At 54.1% G+C, this 20351-nt stretch overlaps 1 protein-coding gene across 1 annotated transcript in view; it reads left to right on the forward strand.

Moving 5' to 3' along the window:
• The window catches only part of DSCAML1 (DS cell adhesion molecule like 1), a 90906-nt gene extending 75306 nt beyond the window's left edge, over positions 1-15600 (forward strand). The window contains exons 12-33 of the mRNA XM_034069527.1: positions 1052-1251; positions 1452-1548; positions 1655-1783; positions 2142-2309; positions 2464-2534; positions 3379-3619; positions 4679-4825; positions 4897-5052; positions 5527-5666; positions 6651-6804; positions 6985-7102; positions 7180-7343; positions 7598-7696; positions 9482-9670; positions 9741-10028; positions 10102-10257; positions 10771-10801; positions 11043-11161; positions 11398-11550; positions 11654-11848; positions 12331-12642; positions 15170-15600. Coding sequence (XP_033925418.1) covers positions 1052-1251; positions 1452-1548; positions 1655-1783; positions 2142-2309; positions 2464-2534; positions 3379-3619; positions 4679-4825; positions 4897-5052; positions 5527-5666; positions 6651-6804; positions 6985-7102; positions 7180-7343; positions 7598-7696; positions 9482-9670; positions 9741-10028; positions 10102-10257; positions 10771-10801; positions 11043-11161; positions 11398-11550; positions 11654-11848; positions 12331-12642; positions 15170-15600 — 3758 coding nt within the window. The remainder of the gene's footprint in view (positions 1-1051; positions 1252-1451; positions 1549-1654; positions 1784-2141; positions 2310-2463; positions 2535-3378; positions 3620-4678; positions 4826-4896; positions 5053-5526; positions 5667-6650; positions 6805-6984; positions 7103-7179; positions 7344-7597; positions 7697-9481; positions 9671-9740; positions 10029-10101; positions 10258-10770; positions 10802-11042; positions 11162-11397; positions 11551-11653; positions 11849-12330; positions 12643-15169) is intronic.
• Positions 15601-20351: the final 4751 nt, after the last annotated feature.

Genomic DNA, 20351 nt, shown 5'->3' on the forward strand with positions numbered 1-20351 from the left:
CACTGCCCCAGCATCCCTGCTCTTTGCTCGCAGGCCCTCGGGGCAGGGTTGCTATGGGGCACTGCCAGCGGGCACCACACTGGGCATCACTCTGTCCCAGCCATGTGGGTGCCTGCCCTGCACCTCTCAAACACCAGCGCTGGGGAGGAAAGGTTTCCTTAGCTGTTAATTGAATTACATTGCCACAGAAAGCCGAGGAGTCGTAGCTCATTAGAGCCTCTTGTGTCCCATTATAACAGTGTGTGTTGCCTCTGCGGATCGTCATTACCATATATTACTGCGGGACTCAGCAGCACTGTTTGTTTATGCATTACATTTTTCTCTGCTTACCCAGCCTGCCCTGGCCCCCCAGCCCATGGTGCACACCATGGGTGTCCCACTGCATGGCACAGGGGCAGCGCCAGGGCTTGCCTTCGGAGCAGTGAGCCACCCCTCACAGCACACGGGGACAGGAGGAAGCAGCTTCATGCCAGGGCTGGGGGTATCAAGGGGCTTGTGCTGTCCCCAGGGCCATTCCTGACCATGCTGCTTGGGCAGCCCTGGGATGCACCCATGCTGGGTGCTGCAGCCCATCGGGTGGTGAGCATGGTGTGGGGGTCCCCATCATCCTCGTTAGTGTATGGGGGTGGCTATGGGTAAAACAAAATCAGTGGTATCTGCAATGCAAAGGCGGCCTTGCTGATGTGAAATGGCACTCTATATTCTGCCCAGGTTTATATGAGTGAATTATGCAAATCCGTGATGGAAAACATTCTTCCTCTCATCCTCGGGAGTGTAAAACCTTAGTCAATAATTCATACCCGCACGTCTCAGACTGGAGGCTTTCTCTTCATTATAGTGTGCGCTTGGTTATTTGTCTTTCACGTTTTATTGTCTACCCCGGTGTAATGCTATGCATTATAAAATTTATCTGCTTCATTATTTTATGATGCTGAGCTGTATAATGCAGCGAGACGGTTCCGCTCCGGGCTGCGTGGCCTCCTGCTGAGACCCGCATCCAGCCCACCGGGCAACCACAGTGTTCCCCCGGTGACCCCCTGCCTCCCTGCAGTCCCAGCCATGATCACCTCCCACCCCAACACCACCATCGCCATCAAGGGGCAGACCAAGGAGCTCAACTGCACGGCGCGGGGCGAGCGGCCCATCATCATCCGCTGGGAGAAGGGCGACACCGTCATCGACCCCGACCGCAACATGCGCTATGCCATCACCACCAAGGACAACGGAGACGAGGTCATCTCCACCCTCAAGGTGAGGGCTTGGGTCTTGCACCCACCTGGGCTGCCTGGTGCCTTGCATGGGTCTGAGTCAGGGGATGGGAGGTTTAGAGGGTGACCTGCTTCCATGGGCACACGTCCTGCAGGGCTGGGAGCAGGCTGCAGCACTGGGGGAAGGCAGGGGTATGGTGTTCAGGGCAGCTCAGCTTGAACTGGTCCCTGAAACCTTCACAGCTGAAACCAGCTGACCGTGGGGACTCGGTCTTCTTCTCGTGTCATGCCATCAACTCCTATGGTGAGGACAGAGGCTTGATCCAGCTCACCGTCCAAGGTACTCATTCCTCTATGTGTGAGCCCCTGGGTGCAGAGCCTCACTGCGGGCATCCCTTGATCCTGGAGGCTTTTCTCCCTGTCTCACCTGCCCCTGTGTCCCCAAGAGCCCCCTGACCCACCAGAGCTGGAGATCCGCGAGGTGAAGGCCCGCAGTATGAACCTGCGATGGACACAGCGGTTTGATGGCAACAGCATCATCACCGGCTTCGATATCGAGTACAAGAACAAGTCAGGTAGGTGATGGCCAACCTCCCCTTTCCTCCCCTCCCCATGGCATGGTGTCCTGGCACCTCCGGGGGAACAGTCTGCATGCCGGTGCCTTTGATGAAGAAAGGAGAGAGCAGCATTAATGAAATATGTTAATTCCTGTTGGATGGGAGCATTTGAAAGGGAATATTAAAAGAGACAATATTTGCAAAAGCCAGCCCCAGCCTGCACAACAGCGAGGAGGGGGAAGCAGCACCTCTCTGTGGAGGCTGGAGATGAAAGCTGGAGGTGCTTGGGGACTTCACCTACCTGAGCATGGCTCTCTCAGTGCTGCGGACCCCGGGGTGGGATGCGGGTGCTGATCCTCCCACCTCGCTTTGCCAGATTCCTGGGATTTCAAGCAGTCTACACGCAACATCTCCCCAACCATCAACCAGGCGAACATTGTGGACCTGCACCCTGCCTCCGTCTACAGCATCCGCATGTATTCCTTCAACAAGATCGGGCGCAGCGAGCCGAGCAAGGAGCTCACCATCAGCACGGAGGAAGCAGGTACCGCTCTCAGCATGGGCACAGGGGCTGGTGGGCAGGGGTTGTGTGAAGGAATCTGGCTGTGGCACAGCAATCCTGAAGCCAGTATTTCCTGATGAGAAGGTCCTTTCCCTGATGCTGCTCAATGTGCTCGCTTGGGTCTGTCTGTCCACAGCTCCTGATGGGCCTCCCATGGATGTCACCTTGCAGCCAATGACATCCCAGAGCATCCAAGTCACCTGGAAGGTGAGCAGGGCTGGGTGGGATGGGGCATTCCTGGGCATGGGCACTTGGGCAGCAGCAGATGCCATCCTGAGCCTCTGCAGTGGTGGCTTGTGCTGGGACCTGGCCGTGTGTCACTGGTGCAATGAAATGAAAGCCTGGAGGCTGGGTGTGAGCTCGGCTCGTTGCACAGGGCCTCTATTTATCACAATATATAACAAGCTCGTTATCTCATAGGATTCCATGGGGGAGCGAGGGTAAATACGTAAAAGGGCAGACACTGGGATGAGAAGTGTTTGAGCAGAGATCAATAAAACTTAGAATTGGATTTATTTTTCCAAAGCTGCCTAATGAAAACTAAAATTGATTATAAAGTTAGGACTTGGTAACGAACCGGTAAGTCAATAAATTGGGGGTTCCAGCTTCTCCCCCTCCCCTTAAGCACTGAAAGACAGATTAATGGAAAGATAAAGTTCACTTGAAAGATAAGTCACTTTGGTTGAAGAGTATTTCAGCAAGATGGATCTCCCTGGCTTTGTGACATCAATTTGCAATCAACCCTATTGATTTCTTAATGCTTTGGAGAAATATTGTTAAGATTGATCTCAACCTGGCCTTGCGCGTTTTTAAGGCTGTTAGACTGGAGGGTTTTTTCCTCTTGCCATTGAGCTGCTGCAGCCAGGGAATGGTGCTGGAGGCACACATCACTTTCCTCTTTTGCAAGGAAGCTGGATCTTTGTTATCACTGCTCTGCCACTCAGCATGTGCAGCCAAGAGCTGTCTGGGGAGAGAAAACCTGACAGCATTGGGTAAAGGTGGCTGAGGCAGGGGAGCCCTGCATCACACTGCTGCCCCTTGCACCCTTTAGGCACCAAAGAAGGAGCTGCAGAATGGGGTGATCCGTGGCTACCAGATCGGGTACCGGGAGAACAGCCCTGGCAGCAATGGGCAGTACAGCATCGTGGAGATGAAGGCCACGGGCGACAGTGAGGTCTACACACTGGACAACCTGAAGAAGTTCGCGCAGTACGGGGTGGTGGTGCAGGCGTTCAACCGTGCGGGGACGGGGCCATCGTCCAGTGAGATCAATGCCACCACGCTGGAGGACGGTAAGGCTCCATCCATCCCTGCTCCATCCATCCCTGCTCCATCCATCCCTGCTCCGGGTACCAAATCCACCCTGGGGCCTCCCTGCCCTGTCCTAAGCAGGCTGTTCCCCACCAGCAGCGCTCAGCTGTGGGCTGACTGTATGGGTGTGCATGCTCCCTGCCAGGACACCCTCAGCACTGTCTTTCTGGTGCACTCAGGTGGATTTGGACACTGCCACAGTGCCAGGGGGGTTCTGTCGGGGGGGGATCACCGGTGGCCTCAGCCCCTTTAAAAACAAGGAGGAAAAAGTTTTGTGGTGCATTTGCTCTGCAGTTTTTCATACTTAATTAAGGCTCTCGTTAGCCTGTCAAACCATGATCATTTCCTGGCTGCATTAGCACTCCTCCTGGGGTATTCAAGGGCCCTGTTTTAGCAATAGTGTCTTTCCCGTAATTATATTACCTTCATTTTGTTCAAAAGGACTATCTGTATTAGTTTATTATACTCTGTCCCTAATTACATGGTGCTTATATTTTTGCACCTAAGTAATATGAAACAATAACCATTTTCAAAGCAGATCGTTATGGTGATGTATTATCATTTAAATGCCCATAAAAATTAGAGTTACCTCTTAGGGGGCAATGGGATCTAATTACCTCACATCCAGCCAGCAATCCCACTCTCTCCTCTCTGGGAAGCACAGTGTGTCCCTTCAGCTTCCCCATCCCTGTGAGCACAGGGCTTGCACCCACCTCCATGGTCCAGGAGGAGTGAAACTGTGCATTGGAGGCAAACCAACACATAGTGCACAGTGTACTGGGCAGGGGCTCGAGCAGCTGGGGAAGAGGGGGAGCAGCAGCATGATAGGGTGCAATTGGGGTGGTTGACCCATGGGACACTGCTCCTTTAGCACAGCATCTGCCAGCACATGCTTCCCTTCCATCCTCCTGCTGATTGCCATAGAATCATAGGATGGTTTGAGTTGGAAAGGACCTTAAGATCACCCAGTTCCAACACCCTTGCTGTGGGCAAGGATGCTTTACATTAGATCATGTCCTCCCTGTTCATCCCCTCCTCAGTTCCCAGCCAGCCCCCCGAGAACGTGCGGGCCATCTCCATCACGTCAGATGTGGCTGTGATCTCCTGGTCGGAGCCCCCACGCAGCACCCTCAACGGGGTGCTCAAGGGATACAGGGTCATCTTCTGGTCCCTCTACATGGATGGAGGTGAGCGCTGGGAGGTGTGTGGGACACGGATGGGTGATGGCATGGGGCTGACGGGACCTGTGTGCCCGCAGAGTGGGGTGAGATGCAGAACATCACAACCACACGTGAGCGCGTGGAGCTGCGGGGCATGGAGAAGTTCACCAACTACAGCGTGCAGGTGCTGGCGTACACCCAGGCTGGCGACGGCGTCCGCAGCAGCGTGCTCTACATCCAGACCAAGGAGGACAGTAAGTGGTGTTGTCCCCAGCCCGCTCGGGTCCTGCTGCCATCACTTGGGGCTGCAGTGTGCCAGTGCCAGGGGATGGGAGCACTTGCTCGTGCCACAGCGCTATACCCACAAAGGAAGGGCTGGGATGCTGCGGGATCCCAGAGGAAACCCCTGTGCACAGCCATGGGCAGGGCATTTCCCTTTCCCTTTTGTTTCCTTTCCCTTAAGTGCGTGTAGTTAAATATTTACACCCCTGCCTGCCCTACTTTAACACCATTAGCTCGGTGGCAGAGCGTTTCCCAGGCCCACGGCTGCTGTGGTGTCCTGGAAAGAGCCAGATGTTGTGGGAGCACAGTGAGCAGGGTGAGGCTGAGCCACTCGGGCAGATTCAGGAGATGCCATTAAAAGCCAATCACGGTTTATAAACCAGAGCCTGTGCTGCAGACACCTCAGAGACCTCCCTCTGCCTCTGCCTCATTCCTCCCTTCTCCAGTTCCAGGTCCTCCAGCCGGCATCAAGGCTGTCCCGTCCTCTGCCAGCAGTGTGGTGGTGTCCTGGCTGCCACCAGCCAAGCCCAACGGCATCATTCGGAAGTACACCATCTTCTGCTCCAGCCCCGGCTCCGGGCAGCCGGTACGGGATGGGGATGGGGATGGGGAATGATCAGGGTGTACCGGAGCTGGCCAAGCAGGACTGTATGGAGGGCTGATGCCAGGCAGCAGCAGCAACAAAGGTGCCTTGGGCCCGTGCAGTGCAGAGTTGCACCGGTGGACACTGCATCAGGGCATGGTGCCATTGTCTGTTCCCTTTCTCTGGCATCTACCCTCCTCAGAAGGGGAAATGTGCCAGCAGCTGACCAGAAATGAAACAGAAGTGAGACCTGGCCCCATCACTCCATTGAGAGGGAGAGGTTGATGGGAGGTCTGCAGACTAGTGCTTATCAAAAGCTCTTTCTCAAACTCATTTCACTATGTGAGCCTCTGGTTTCCAGGGCAACATAATCTTTTCATCAAAGCAACTGGTAAAACCGCTGGGATCCGATATTGTTTTCTTGGCATCTTGTCAAAACTGTCATTTGGGTAAAAAACCTGATGTATCATATCCAGTATTCACATGGGTGTCTGCTTGTGGGGTGCTTTTACATCTGTGGCACCGCAAGGGCACGCGTTTGAGGATGGTGAATGCACAAATACCCGTGTGCACACAGGAATACCTCATCCATCCCTTGAAAAGGGGAACAACCCATCCCCTGCTTGGTGCCAGTGTGGTGGAGCAGGGCTGGGCTTGGGGCAGGGTGGTTTTGGCCCTGATGGGATGGAGATTGGTCATGGTGCTTGCGCACAGCCTCTGTACCCATGTAGCAGCACCATGGGGTTGGGGACAGGCACTGAGGGCCATGCAGGAGGTGAGCCCATGCAGAGCCGGACTGCTGCTTGTGAGCAAACCTGCAGCACCTTGATGGGATGGGATGGATGCAAGCAGCTGGCCCCCAGGCAGCTTTTCCTTGCCGATACCTCAAGCACTGGCCTGCATTGATGCTCCTGGGGTGCCCGAGCTGAGGGTGATGGGGTGAGGGTCCCACAGGGGCTGTACCTTCTCCTGTTTCCCTCTCCTTAGGCCCCCAGTGAGTACGAGACCAGCCCTGACCAGCTCTACTACCGCATTGCACACCTGAACCGTGGGCAGCAGTACATGCTCTGGGTGGCTGCCGTCACCTCCGCCGGCCGCGGCAACATCAGCGAGAAGGTCACCATTGAGCCTGCTGGGAAAGGTACCTGGGGGGCACCGGCTCGTGGGGGGACACACACCCTGTGTCCGCTGCCCCCTGTCCATAGGGTTGCTTTGACTGCAGCAGGGATGACTCGTGCCTGGGCAGTCTCAGTTCTGGTTAACGCTGGGGGGTCCATGCATGGGGCCTGCCCACCATGCTGACCTCCTCCTTGCCCCCAAGCGCCTGCCAAGATCATCTCCTTCGGAGGCACCGTCACCACCCCATGGATGAAGGATGTGAGGCTGCCATGTAACTCTGTTGGGGAGCCAGTCCCTGCCATCAAGTGGACCAAGGACAGGTACCGAGGGTGCTGTCACAGCCCAGGGGCTGCCCCCTTGCTGTGCATGGCTGATGTGCCCTCCTCTCTGTCGGCAGCGAGGACTCTGCCATCCCAGTGACGGTGGATGGTCATCGCCTCATCCAGACCAACGGCACCCTGGTGCTGCGCTCGGTGAAAGCAGAGGACTCAGGGTACTACACCTGCACCGCCACCAACACATGGGGCTTCGACACCATCATCATCAACCTGCTGGTCCAAGGTGAGGGGTGCTGGGCGAGGGGGAGCCTATGGTCCCATGGGTGCATCTGGGAGCAAGGGGACATGCTCCATCTCCCAGACAGCGCAATGAGCCTGTGCTCTGGCTCATCCACTGCTCTTGGTGGGGTAAAGCACTGCAGGGTTGGCACTCATGGTCCTGGGCTGAGAAGGTCCTGTTGGTGTTTCCTCTCAGGGGGCACAATAAAGGGCACTGTCAGCATGCATGATGCTCATGGGCTTTTCCTTCCTCCCTAGTGCCCCCAGACCAGCCCCGCCTGACCGTGTCCAAGACCTCAGCATCATCCATCACACTGGCCTGGATTCCTGGGGACAACGGGGGCAGCTCCATCCGAGGTATGGCTGCTGCGAGCAATGGGGCTGGCACCAGCACCACAGCACCCATCCCAGAGCAGAGAGTGCCTCTGGGCCTGGCACTAGGGGACAAGGCTCGTGGTGCATGTTTTCAGGCTGAGCATGAACTTGTGTGTCTGTGCCTCAGTTTCCCCTTCTTGGAAACACTCCAGGATAAGGTTGATGCTTCTTAGCTTGTAGGGGGCTGCAAGGTCTTTAGGGTAAGGGACTGAAGCAGGTAACAAAGAATGTGTCACTAATTGTTCAGGTGCTGGGGACCAGAGCCATCCCCAGTGGCTGCTTTGTGTCCCCAGCACTGTGCAAGTCTGATCCCATCAGGGCAGGATTTGTCCCCCCTGCAGTCCCTGTCAGGCTGAGGGGCTCCAGGAGCATCCCTGCTTTCCAGAGCCTCCTTTCTGCTCTGCTTCATCTCATGAATTATACGTTGAAGCAGCTGCACGCGGAGGGGGGAGCAGGGAGCGAGGAAGGAGACCTCGCTTACAATTAATTAAAAGCATGAAAGTAATTACAAGCAAATCTCCCCAGCCAGCAGCTTTCACTCCAGCCGACTCTGTTGATAAATTTGGTTATAATTGGATTAGAAACATTAAAACCAGGCTGCATGTCCAAGGTAAATAAATAACGGGTGCCAGCGCTGTGGGTGGTGTGGGGTGGCAGAGCTGGTTTGGACATGGGTGGAAAGCGTCCTCATGGGGAGACCTGTGCCACCCTGAGAAGGTCCAGCCATAGGAAAGCCTTGGTGCTGAAGAGCATCACTTCCCTTAGCAGCACTCTGCCAGAGCTGGATGATGGTGGAGCTGGTGAAAGGCACAAGCCTGCCTTCACATGGGTCCTTTGGCATTGCCGCAGTGGTGCTAGCACACAGAGCGGTCCTGCAAGCTCTGCACTGTGCAGCTTGTGATGCACCACAAAGGATGAAGCCTGCTCCTCCCTGCTATTTCTGAGGCTTGGCAAAACAACCTGCAAGCATAGCCCCATCTGTCAATGCACCATCAAATGCTGGGGTTTTGTACAGTCAAAGAGGCCAGAGCAGGTGGGCAGCAGAGATGTGCTGCCATGGGGAGCACTGATGTTCCCAGTGTGTATCCCTTGCCCAAAGCCAGGAGCGTGAGCTTCTTCCTGGGAAACCCTGCAAGCCATGTGCAGGCGTCTTGTTGTCAGCAGTGTAGCAGGCTGGTTCACCTGGGACACACTGTGCTTCCTAATACTCGTAATCACGGGAGAGGAGGCGGCACACAGTGACAGAGGCAACTTCCTAGAGCTTCCCAAGGGAGCCAGTTAATTCTGCCTTTCCCTTTATAGCCTTGCACTGCTCAATCACGTTTCACACTCCTGTTTGTAACAGAGCAAAGGGGCTGTGCTGGGTCGTGGCTCCTGCCTTGGCCTGCGTGGTGGGCAGAGCAGGGAGATGAATTGACCTCTATTCAGGCTGCAGGGCAGCAGCTCACCCTGCTCATGGTTTTGGGCTAACTGTGACCCGTGTCAGTAGTGTAGGAGTGCAGGGCTGTGTTTCCATCACCATTCAGGTGCATACAGTTGGGTAGGAAATGGTGTGTAACAGGCACTCTGGCACTGCAAGGGTGCATTGGACTTTGCCATGGGATGTCCCCAAGGTGGGTGCAGGGTACCCATGTGGTAACCCCTTCTTTTGCCCTGCCTGGAATCATAGACTCTACTAGAATGGAAAAGACCCTTAAGATCATCAAGTCCAGCCTTTAAATCAACCTTGTGTGCCCAGAGGTGACCACCCCATCCTCGCTCCCACAGGCTTCGTGCTCCAGTACTCTGTGGACAACAGCGAGGAGTGGAAGGACGTGTTCATCAGCTCCTCGGAGCGCTCCTTCAAGCTAGAGAGCCTCAAGTGCGGCACTTGGTACAAGGTGAAGCTGGCGGCCAAGAACAGCGTCGGGGCTGGCCGCATCAGTGAGATCATCGAGGCCAAGACCCACGGCAGAGGTGAGCCTGGCCCATGGGGTCCCTGCGGTGCCCTCCCTCCCGCATCCCTCCTGACGCTCCTCTCCCGCAGAGCCCTCCTTCAGCAAGGACCAGCACCTCTTCACCCACATCAACTCCACGCACGCCAGGCTGAACCTGCAGGGCTGGAGCAGCGGGGGCTGCCCCATCACTGCCATCGTGCTGGAATACCGGCCCAAGGGCAACTGGGTCTGGCAGAGCCTGCGCACCAACAGCTCCAGCGAGGTGTTCCTGACGGAGCTGCGTGAGGCTACGTGGTATGAGCTCCGCATGAAGGCCTGCAACAGCGCCGGCTGCGGCAATGAGAGCGCGCAGTTCGCCACGCTGGACTACGATGGCAGTGAGTGGGGACGGGGTGGGCACCATGGCGAGGAGGGGGCTCCCGTGGCGCTGACCCTGCGCCCCTGCCACAGGCACCATCCCGCCCATCAAGTCTGCACAAGGGGAGGGGGACGACGTGAAGAAGCTGTTCACCATCGCCTGCCCCGTGATCCTGGCCACGCTGGGGGTAGCGCTGCTCTTCATCATCCGCAAGAAGAGGAAGGAGAAGCGGCTGAAGAGGCTTCGGGGTGAGATGGGGCACATACGGTGCATGGGACCAGGTGCAGAGCTCTGCTCTCCTGGACTGGCTTGGTGCATAGAGTCATAGAATGGTTTGGGTGGGAAAGGACCTTAAGATCATCCAGTTCCAACCCCCTGCCCTGGTCAGACACACTTCACACTAAACCATGGCACACAAGGCTCTGCCCAACCTGGCCTTGAACACTGCCAGGGATGGAGCATTCACAGCCTCCCTGGACAACCCATTCCAGTGCCTCACCACCCCTACAGTAAAGACTTTCTTCCTTATATCCAATCCAAACTTCCACTGTTTGTTTAAGTTTGAACCCATTCCTCCTTGTCCTATCACTAATTCCCTAATGAAGAGTCCCTCCCCAGCATCCTTGTAGGCCCCTAACAGCATCCTTATTACCCCCTAAAACAGCCTAAAAAAACCCTTTAAAAATCCTCAAACAGCTTAAAACACCTTAAACCCCAAGCAAACCCAAACCCTTTCCCTCTTGTTTGTGTCTCCTGCACAGATGCCAAGAGTTTGGCTGAGATGCTGATCAGGTAGGTCTGAGCTGCAGGTGGGGGGGAAGGCTGGCTGGTGGGGGCCATCCTTAATGCTTTTAAGCCCAGGTTCAGCCCTGCCTCACTCCCAGCCCTCCTTGGGCTCAGACCGGGAAGGCTGTGCTGGTGTCTGGATAGCACAGCAGCTCCCACTGCCCGGAGCTGAGCCCCGGGTGCTGGTGCCAGCCCCAGCCCTGCTCTCCCCAGTAACGGCCGGGTGTGCGTCCCTCTTACCTCACAGCAAGAACAACCGCAGCTTCGACACGCCGGTGAAGGGGCCCCCGCAGGGCCCCCGCCTGCACATCGACATCCCGAGGGTGCAGCTGCTCATCGAGGACAAGGAGGGCATCAAACAGCTGGGTAAGGACCCTGTGTTCCCTGTGCCGTGGAGCCCCTGCCTGCAGAGGGGATGCGGCTGCCATCCCATGGCCCTGAGAAGCCTGCGGTGTCCGCAGGGGCAGGCAGGATGCAGCCTGTGGTCCTGTTCCCCTTGGCTGCTGCCATCTCCTTGGCTGCATCTTGTGGCTGGAGGCAAATCCCCAGTCCCTGTGTGTCGTGGGGAACCCAAGGGATCTGAGCTCCAGTTCTTCCCCCAGGGGATGACAAAGCCACGATCCCAGTGACTGACACAGAGTTCAGCCAGGCAGTGAATCCCCAGAGCTTTTGCACGGGTGTCTCCCTGCATCATCCTGCTCTGATCCAGAACACGGGGCCCCTCATTGACATGTCTGACATCCGCCCTGGCACCAGTAAGTGACTGCGGTTGGGTTGCTGGGAGCAGTGTGGATATGGGCACAAGGCAATTGTGGGTGAGCACAGCCCCCATGTGACACTGGGACCTCTGTGCCTTAGACCCTGTGTCAAGGAAGAGCGTCAAGTCTGCGCACAGCACCCGCAACCGGTACTCCAGCCAGTGGACCCTCACCAAGTGCCAGGCATCCACACCAGCACGGACCCTCACCTCGGACTGGAGGACAGTGGGCTCTCAGCACGGCATCACCGTCACCGAGAGCGACAGCTACAGTGCCAGCCTCTCTCAGGACACAGGTATGGCAGCACCAGGAGCTCCCATCATTGGGGTCTGTGGGCTCATTGGTGGTTCCCAACCCATGAGATTGGTGTGACAGCAGAAGCAGGTTGCTGTTAGTCAGAGGGAGCATGGAACCATGGCTTCCAGTGCAAAAGCTGCATGTTACTGCCCGAAAGCAGCAGCACTGACACATGTGCTGGTGTTTCCAGTGAAGACCGAGCACTGTGATAAATTGTACACATGCAGGTAATGGACCCTTGGCTCTTGTGCCCTCTGTGAGCAGCTGGCAGTGGTGTCCCTGCCCTCCTGGCTCTGCTCTGAGCCTTTAGCTCCAAGTAATCTGATGGGAGGAGACCATATGTATGTGCAGGTCTCCTGGTCCCCTCTATGGTGGCTCCCGAGCAGCACGCTCATGCCCTGCTCTGGGGACAGATGGCCAGGCTCACAAATACGGCAAGGGAGACCTTCCCAGGTATGTGATGCACCCTGTCCTCCCCAGACAAGGGCCGGAACAGCATGGTGTCGACAGAGAGTGCCTCCTCTACCTACGAGGAGCTGGCACGCGCCTACGAGCACGCCAAGCTGGAGGAGCAGCTGCAGCACGCCAAGTTCGAGATCACCGAGTGCTTCATCTCGGACAGCTCCTCGGACCAGATGACCACGGGCACGACTGACAATGCTGACAGCATGACCTCCATGAGCACCCCGTCCGAGCCCGGCATCTGCCGCTTCACTGCTTCCCCACCCAAGCCCCAGGACAGCGAGCGGGGCAAGAGTGTGGCCGTCCCCATCCCGCACCGCGCCAGCAAGAGTAAGTAGTGCGGATGTGTGAGCATCCTGGTGATGTGCTGTGGCATGCAGAGACAAACACACTGATTACACACACTGTGGAGAGCAGGAGAGAAACTTCAAGTTAAATATAAGGGAGTTCTTTACTGTAAGGGTGCTGAGGCACTGGAATGGGTTACCCAAGGAAGTTGTGAGTGCTCCATCCCTGGCAGTGCTCAAGGCCATGTTGGACAGAGCCTTGGGTGCCATGGTTTAGTGTGAGGTGTTCCTGCCCATGGCACGGGGGTTGGATCTAGACCATCTTAAGGTCCTTTCCAACCCTAACAGTTCTATGATTCTATAGATAGGTTTTGTGAAGTTTAGTGTTGGAATTGCTGAGAGTTCTACAGGAATCTTTCCCAGATCCCAACACACCATAGAGAAGATCCCCATGGAACCCACTCAGAATCTCATGAATTGTTACAATTATTTCTCCTCCCCTCAACTTCTACTTTTTGCATTCGTCTCCACCTCATATTTTCTTTGCTCTTTGCTCCTCTTCCCTTTGTTCATCTTCCTCTTCAATTCTCTTCTTCTCTACAATATTTCCCTTAAATGCTCTGCAGTTCTCTTCAATTCTCCTCTTAAAGTCCCTACAATTCTGCTCTTAAATTCTCTTCACTTCTCTTTGATTCTCCTCTTAAAGTCTCTTCAATTCTCCTCAGTTCTATTCTCTTCTCTGCAATCTTCTACATTGCTCTTAAGTTCTCTTAAATTCCTACAATTCTCCTGTTACATTCTCTTCAATTCTCCTCAATGCTCTTCAGTTCTCTTGAGTTTCCTTTTCTCTTAGAATCTCCTCAGTTCTCTTCAGTTTCCCTCAATTCTCTTAAGATTCTCCTCTCTTCTCTTAGGTTCTCTTCCCTAAGACATTGAGGAAAACTGAAGCGAATCTAAGAGAGGAGAGGAGAATCTAAGAGACTTGAGGAAAACTGAAGAGAATCTGGTTTCCTCAATTGTCCTCAATGTCTTCTCTTAAACTCTCTTCAGTTATCCTCAACTCTCCCCAGTTTACCTCTCTCCAATTCTCTTCGCTTCTCTCATTGTTTTCCCTTCAACTCTTCAACCTCCTCTTTTCTTTTAAAATCTCCTCAGTTCACTTCCTTCTCCTCAGTTCCCCTCAGTTCTCTTCTGTTTCTCTTCCCTTCTCCTCCCGTTTCTTTTCTCCTCTCCTTTGCTCCCATCTCGTTTCACTCCTTTTTCTCCTTCAGTTTTCTCAGTATTTATTCCCATTCCTCAGCCTGATGAGTATTCCACCCAATGTCTTGGTGTTCAGTCCCAGCCCCTAATACATCATCCCCATATTAGTACTGTCCCCCAGTGTCCCCTATTACCTCATATTCCATCCTGACACTCAGCAATTCATTGTGCATCCGCTCCCATTTTAGTTTTTATTCTTCAATAAATACTCCATCCCAGGTCCCTCATATCCCTCCCTGGTTTTCATGTTTGTTTTTCTCTTGTATTCCTCCCCCTTATTTCCTGTTTCCCCCTTATTGCTTGTTATTGCCTAGAAGACGCATCAGCTCCCTGCTGGAACTTACTTCCTTTAACCCCTCTGTAGTTCTTCTCCCCCCTCTTTTTTCCATCCATCACACTAGAGATGGGCTACAAACAGTTTCTGTTTGTGATGATAATTTATACAGCAAGCACAATCTGTAATTCAGAATACAATGTGATCCCTACCTCAACTTACACAATACAGTGCCCACTAGACAATATACCACACACTAGCCTACAGCAAGCATCAGAAAAGCATGAGAGAGAATGGCATGTGTTGGTATAGCATTACAAACAGGTTAGTTACAGCACAGATTTAGGTTGCAGGACACCTCTGAGATAAACCCACCACCGGTAACCGTGGCCCTCACATAGCACAACAAACAGCCCTGCTCTTTGATTTGTGCTATAGGACACTGAAGACAATCTGATCCTGCAGGACTTTACATAGGTACACATCCCCATCCACCTTTACATTTAGGGATTAATGACAACACCAATGAGAGGTCTGTGTTGTATCTAGTGCTGTATCACACAACACTGCACAGTATCTATTTTGATACAGCATAAGTATAACTTCCAGGAGCACAATGTTGTGCTGGACATGACATACCCCATGATAGTGATGAGCACTATGCACTCTAACACAGGTTACCATGTAGTACAAGTGTTTACACCAAATCCATTGCAAATGTCTCGTTATCACAGCTGTGTTACAGAGCACAACGTCATACACCACCATCAACACCACTGGCTTGTAACATACATGTGACGGAATGCAATAGATGTGGTTTGAGCTCTAGTTCACTACAGGGTAACAACTTGCTCTATATAAAAGCACAGGTTTTTAATGTAGTGGGCTGTTTTTCATTATGGGATAACTAATCGATTAGTTAGAGATTATAACACTTTATGTAGACCATAGGGTCCTGTACCATCACTTGCACAGCAGATGCATCCCTGTCTGGATGGGTCCGGCAGCCCCTCACCCTCTCCTCTTCCCCTCGCAGGTGACTACTGCAACCTCCCTCTCTACGCCAAGTCGGAGGCCTTCTTCCGCAAGCCGGGCAGCGAGCCGTGCCCGGTGGTGCCGCCGCGGGAAGCCTCCATCCGTGGGCTGGCACGGGCTTACCCTGCTCCCGCTCGGCACCTCACGCTGGAGCCCGGCACCAAGCCCCTGGGGCTGCCCCCGCCGGCCCCTGCCGCAACCACCTTACCTCAGAGGACTCTGCCCATGCCCAGCACCACCAGCGCCGCCGCACCCAGCGCCAGCGCCGCGCCGGCACCCACCACCACCGAGCCCCCCGCTGCCGAGCGGGGCCCCACGCACTCCAAAGTGGGGGGCTCCAGGGACTCGCTCCTAGAAATGAGCACATCGGGGGTAGGAAGGTCTCAAAAACAGGGGGCTGGAGCCTACTCCAAGTCCTACACGCTGGTGTAGGCACCACGCAGAGACCGCCCGCCACGGATGCTGCTCGTTTCCCTGCGCCATTTATATTTAATTAACAAACTTGTACATAAAAGGACTCTTTTGTATAAATGAAGCTATTTTCTTCTTCTCCGAACAGAAAAAGAAACCAGGGCACAAAGAATTTGCTGTTACAGATTTAAAAAGATAATATATATGTAAACATATATATATATTTCACATCATTTTGAAAGGGCACAAGGAAAGACTCAGCGACTTTTTTTTCCCCCCCGATCTCGTTGGTGGTTTTGAAGAGGAACGTCTCCAAGACATTGCATGCTATTTTACTGTTCTGAAAACAGCAGGAGTTGCTTCAATTTGCAAATGCTTATGTGTTAATACCTTTTTCTATGAAAAAAAGCCCAGCGCTGTGTGCAATAAAGGTTATGTTTATACGCGGGTGTTTGTGGAAGCGAGCAGGGATTTAGGTGGTGCGAGGGCTGGGATGGAGCCGGGCACTGTGGATACATCCCGGTGAATCCGCTGCCTGCTGAGCCAGCCTGCAGAGGAGGCAAAGGACGGGATGGGAGCAGGGTCCTACACATGGCAGCACCAAGCAGGAGGCCTCAGCAGCTACCCCAGTGCCAGCTCATCACCGGTAAGTGCAGCCTAAACTGCAGCCTAGCTCCAGCCCAAGAGGAGCCACAGTGCAGGACAGCAGTCCCCAACCGCACTGCACCATGGCCCCGGTACAGCAGTGCAGCTCCAGGGCCATGCATGAAGCAGGGCTCTTGGTCCTGATGCTGCACAAGCACAGAAGGTGAAGCCCAGCACCCTGGGCTGCAGCAGGGCAGTGATGCACAGCACACAGCTGTTGAATCCAGGGCGGTGCAGTGAGCTGTGGTGTCTGCTTCCCATCAAGGTCATCCCTGGCACAAGACGTTAACGCAACATAATTCACCCTCAGAAGTCAGCAAAACTCATTTCCATAGACATCTATCCCAGTGTGATTCAACACAGCACCACGGCAAGGTTCCCTCTACTACATACCAGGAGGTTGTGACAGAACAGGCAGTGATTTATGCAGGATTGGGCTGAAGTGATTTGTGTGTGTAGAAACAGAAGGGACAAAGGGATGAGGGGGAACCTCCTGTTGAGCCAAGAGGCTCAGGCCAGCCCCTCTTGCTCTCTAAGCTCCTGATGGAGCACAGGTGGGGCTGGACATAGTCCTAGTCCCAGACTTGGGCAATGGCTTATGTGTAATGGAATTTAAGGGGGAAATTGAAGGGGAAAGACTGAAGGATGAAAAGGAAACGTTGAACCTAATGAAAGAAACATAGGGAATAAGGAAACCCTCTCATTGAGTCACAAGGTTCAGCCTAGACCCTCTTGCTCTCTAAACCCCACTCTCAGAGGAGTATTGGGTGGCTGGATCTAGGCTTAGCCTCAGGCTTGGTCAGTGGTACTAATCTAAAGGATTACAAACATCACGTAGCAGCAGTCTGCAGTTGCAAAGTGCATCACAGGATTTCCAGCCATATTCAGTTACTGAAGCTACTATACATGCACTTACAGCAAACATCTCTAAGATACTAAGACAGTGATCTCTTATACAGATACCTGTACAGACACATGCCCTATATACACATGCGTCCATGCGCTCCGGTGCAGTGAGGAGCAGGAGCACAACACAACCCACATGCGCCCCAGTGCCCTGTCAGTGAGCAGAAGCACCAGCCCAGGCACACAATCCCCTATGGCACAAACTGGGGGGCCTGGGGCTCTAAGATGCAGGCACCGGTTACTGCTGCTGTGGGCCAGGAGGGCTCCACTGGGTTTTACTGCCCAAAGTAGAACTGGGCCTTCCAAAGGAGGGTCTGGTGCTCTCTGAGCTCTCATTCCTTCCCTGGGCTCTGTCTCCTTATTCCCTCCAATTTAAAGGTCCTGTTTTCATCCCTTCTCCATCCGTGCTTGCTCCCCACTGGCTCCATCTCATCATCCCCACAACAAACAGATACGCTTCCTCTTGTCACTGACACTAAAAGCTGTAACATCCATGCAGGGGATTTCACCTCATGTCCCTCATTATTTTTCCCTATGACAGGGCTGCTGTTTTAACCCAGTGATAACCAAACTCAGCACAGTTTTTAATGAACAAGCCAAATATTAACACACAAACACAGTGTCTGGTGTTAGTGGTGACATTACCCGAGTTCGGCTGCTGCTGTAGTACACACCTTAGGCTTGCCTTTTCTTTCAGCCTAGATCTGCTCTGAATCACTTTCATCTCTGCACATGGCTTTTGTTCTTCATTCACTTTAACAGCTTCTTGGAGACAAAACCACGGCGAGTTTCCAATTCAGCACCCAAGGAACACGCGGGTTTTGTATGTGGAACATGCGCAGCTGAATGATGAGGCTTTGCAGCAGGAAGAGCTTCCTTGCCTTACCTTAAAGCACCTATCCAGGGGGAACACCAACCCTGCCCCTTGTGCCTCCCCCAGGACTGGTGCAAAGCAGCCTCTCTCAAGCCTTTCCAACCCAGCCCAGTGCACATTTGGCTTCAGAACCCTGATGGGGTGCAGGTTTTAACAAGCATCAAGTACCCCCCCCCCAAGCAGTGTCACAGCAGCAGCTCTGCTGTGCCAACCCGACTTAAATAGAAGAGGCAAGAAAAGGCAAGCCTGTTCTCAGCTGGGAGAGCAAGGGGATTAGTGAGATAAGCAGAAGAATAGATTAACACAGATTAGTACATCTTTATTGTAATTGGCTAGTAGAGATTTCCTTCTGCACCCTTGCAAGAATTCCCCCTTCCCTCCCCTTCCCCAGCCGTTCCAAGCCCTGGCTTTGCATGGTTTAGCAGAGTCCCTGTTTCCAGCTCTCAGGCATGAGACCCCCAGCACCCCCACATCAAACCTGACCCCTGCCCTTCATGGCTCTCCCCATGCTGCTGCACAGGTGTAAATGAGGAGGTGAAGGGGGAGAGGCCATTCAAACCACACTGCACAAACCCCACCAAGCTCAGCCCTGGGATGTGCCTTCGGGATAGGGTCTGATTTACCAGCTCCAGCAAACCCCACACAACACCCACCTCCTGGCACCAGGCTGCCCACAGCAGAGCTCCCACCACCATGGTGTCAGACCCATCACCAGCCCTGTGAGCACCACTCAGTGCCAACCACAACCACCACCAGCTGGCCCAGCTTTTGCCACAGCAAAGCTCCCATCTCCCTGCTGGCCCAGAGCTTCCATATTCCCTCTTTCTCAGCCCCCTCCAAAAGCCAGCACTTTAAATGGATGTTAAGACCAAGACAATCCTTTGGTCCTGCCCCTGCCAGACCAGGAGCAAATCTCTGCTCAGCTTTACTGGACAACCACAGGCACCAACCCAAACACTGGAATGTCCCAGGAAGGAGCCTGACTTGGATAAGAGCAGGTTCAACACATGCAGCCCCAGGAGAAAAAGCCCCAAACCCCATCCCTCCTCCCACCCCAAGCAGCTCTCCCCAGGAAAAGCAACGTCAGCATAGGGTCACCCAGGCCTCAGCTCCCACAGCACATCCCTTGGCCTCTGCAGCAGGGACAAAGGCAGTCATCACATGCGGCTCCAGAGGCACAGGGCAGGGGTAGTATAGGGCAAAACAAGCCCCAGCTGAGCAGCAATGAGCCAGCCATGATGACCATCTTGTCAATGCACATCACTCCCTGGGTGCTGAGGCTCAGCCTGCACCATGGCCAAGGAGGCAGCACCGGGGGAGGACTGGCCAGGAAAGAGCTCTCGCTCTGAGCAGCGACCACCACGAACGTGGGGTACACACATACACAACACTATGCATGGGGAGCAGCCACGCATCTCTGGGGCACAGAACACACAGAGAGGGACAGTGCAGGGCATGGGCCACCAATGCAGCTACTTCTTCTCGTGCTTCTGCTGCTGGTACCTCCTGAAGTGGGTCTGGATGGTGACAGCTGCCTTCTCAGAAGGGTCACTGAAGAACTGGCTGCTGGCATCGGGGGTCCCACTCCCTGCGGTGACAAACAAGGTACCACGGGCTCAGACAGGCCCTGCAGGGCACCCACAGACGGGAGGGTGGAGAGTCCCCACCACGAAAGCACAATCCCACTGCCTCCCAGGGCACATCTGCAGGGAACAGGAGGCAGAGGAACGAGCCCATCCTCCCTGGCAGCGTTAAGCCCTCTATTTACGCAGCTTTAGTCCCCGAAGACCTCAGCTTCCCCACATTTAATCACCGAGTATGATGCTCACTTACTTTCACACACACAAATAAGATTAGAAAACAGCCCAGCACTGTACAGCAATAAAGCTCTCACGCTGACAAATGGGAGCCCTCCCCACCTCGCACTTAATGTGGCATTAGGGAAGTATTGTGAAATTCAACAGGAGCTGAATCAAAGGCACTCAGCAGTGCTCCTTTCAGCCAGCGTGTCACTGCTAAGCACCCCCCGAGCAGCCATCAGAAACCCGTGTGCCAGATGCTGCTCCATAAACTCACCTGAACCCGCTTTTATTCACAGCCTAAAAGAAACTGCAAAGTAAAGAAGGATGAATAAAAGGGGGATGCATTGGGAATGAGCTCCCTCCTGCCCTGTTCAACAAGATACATGGGATGTACATCCTGCATGGCCACCGGGGCTGTGATGCTCTACACGTTTGCTGCACCAGGACAAGGGTTGCTGTCAGCACAGGGGCTGTCACCACTCCCAGGGCAGTGAGACCCCCACAACAGAGGTCCTGGTCCATGCACCAAGGAGGAGCATCACAGC

Source organism: Melopsittacus undulatus, chromosome 15, assembly GCF_012275295.1.
Source record: "Melopsittacus undulatus isolate bMelUnd1 chromosome 15, bMelUnd1.mat.Z, whole genome shotgun sequence".
In the NCBI taxonomy this organism is placed as follows: Eukaryota; Metazoa; Chordata; class Aves; order Psittaciformes; family Psittaculidae; genus Melopsittacus; species Melopsittacus undulatus.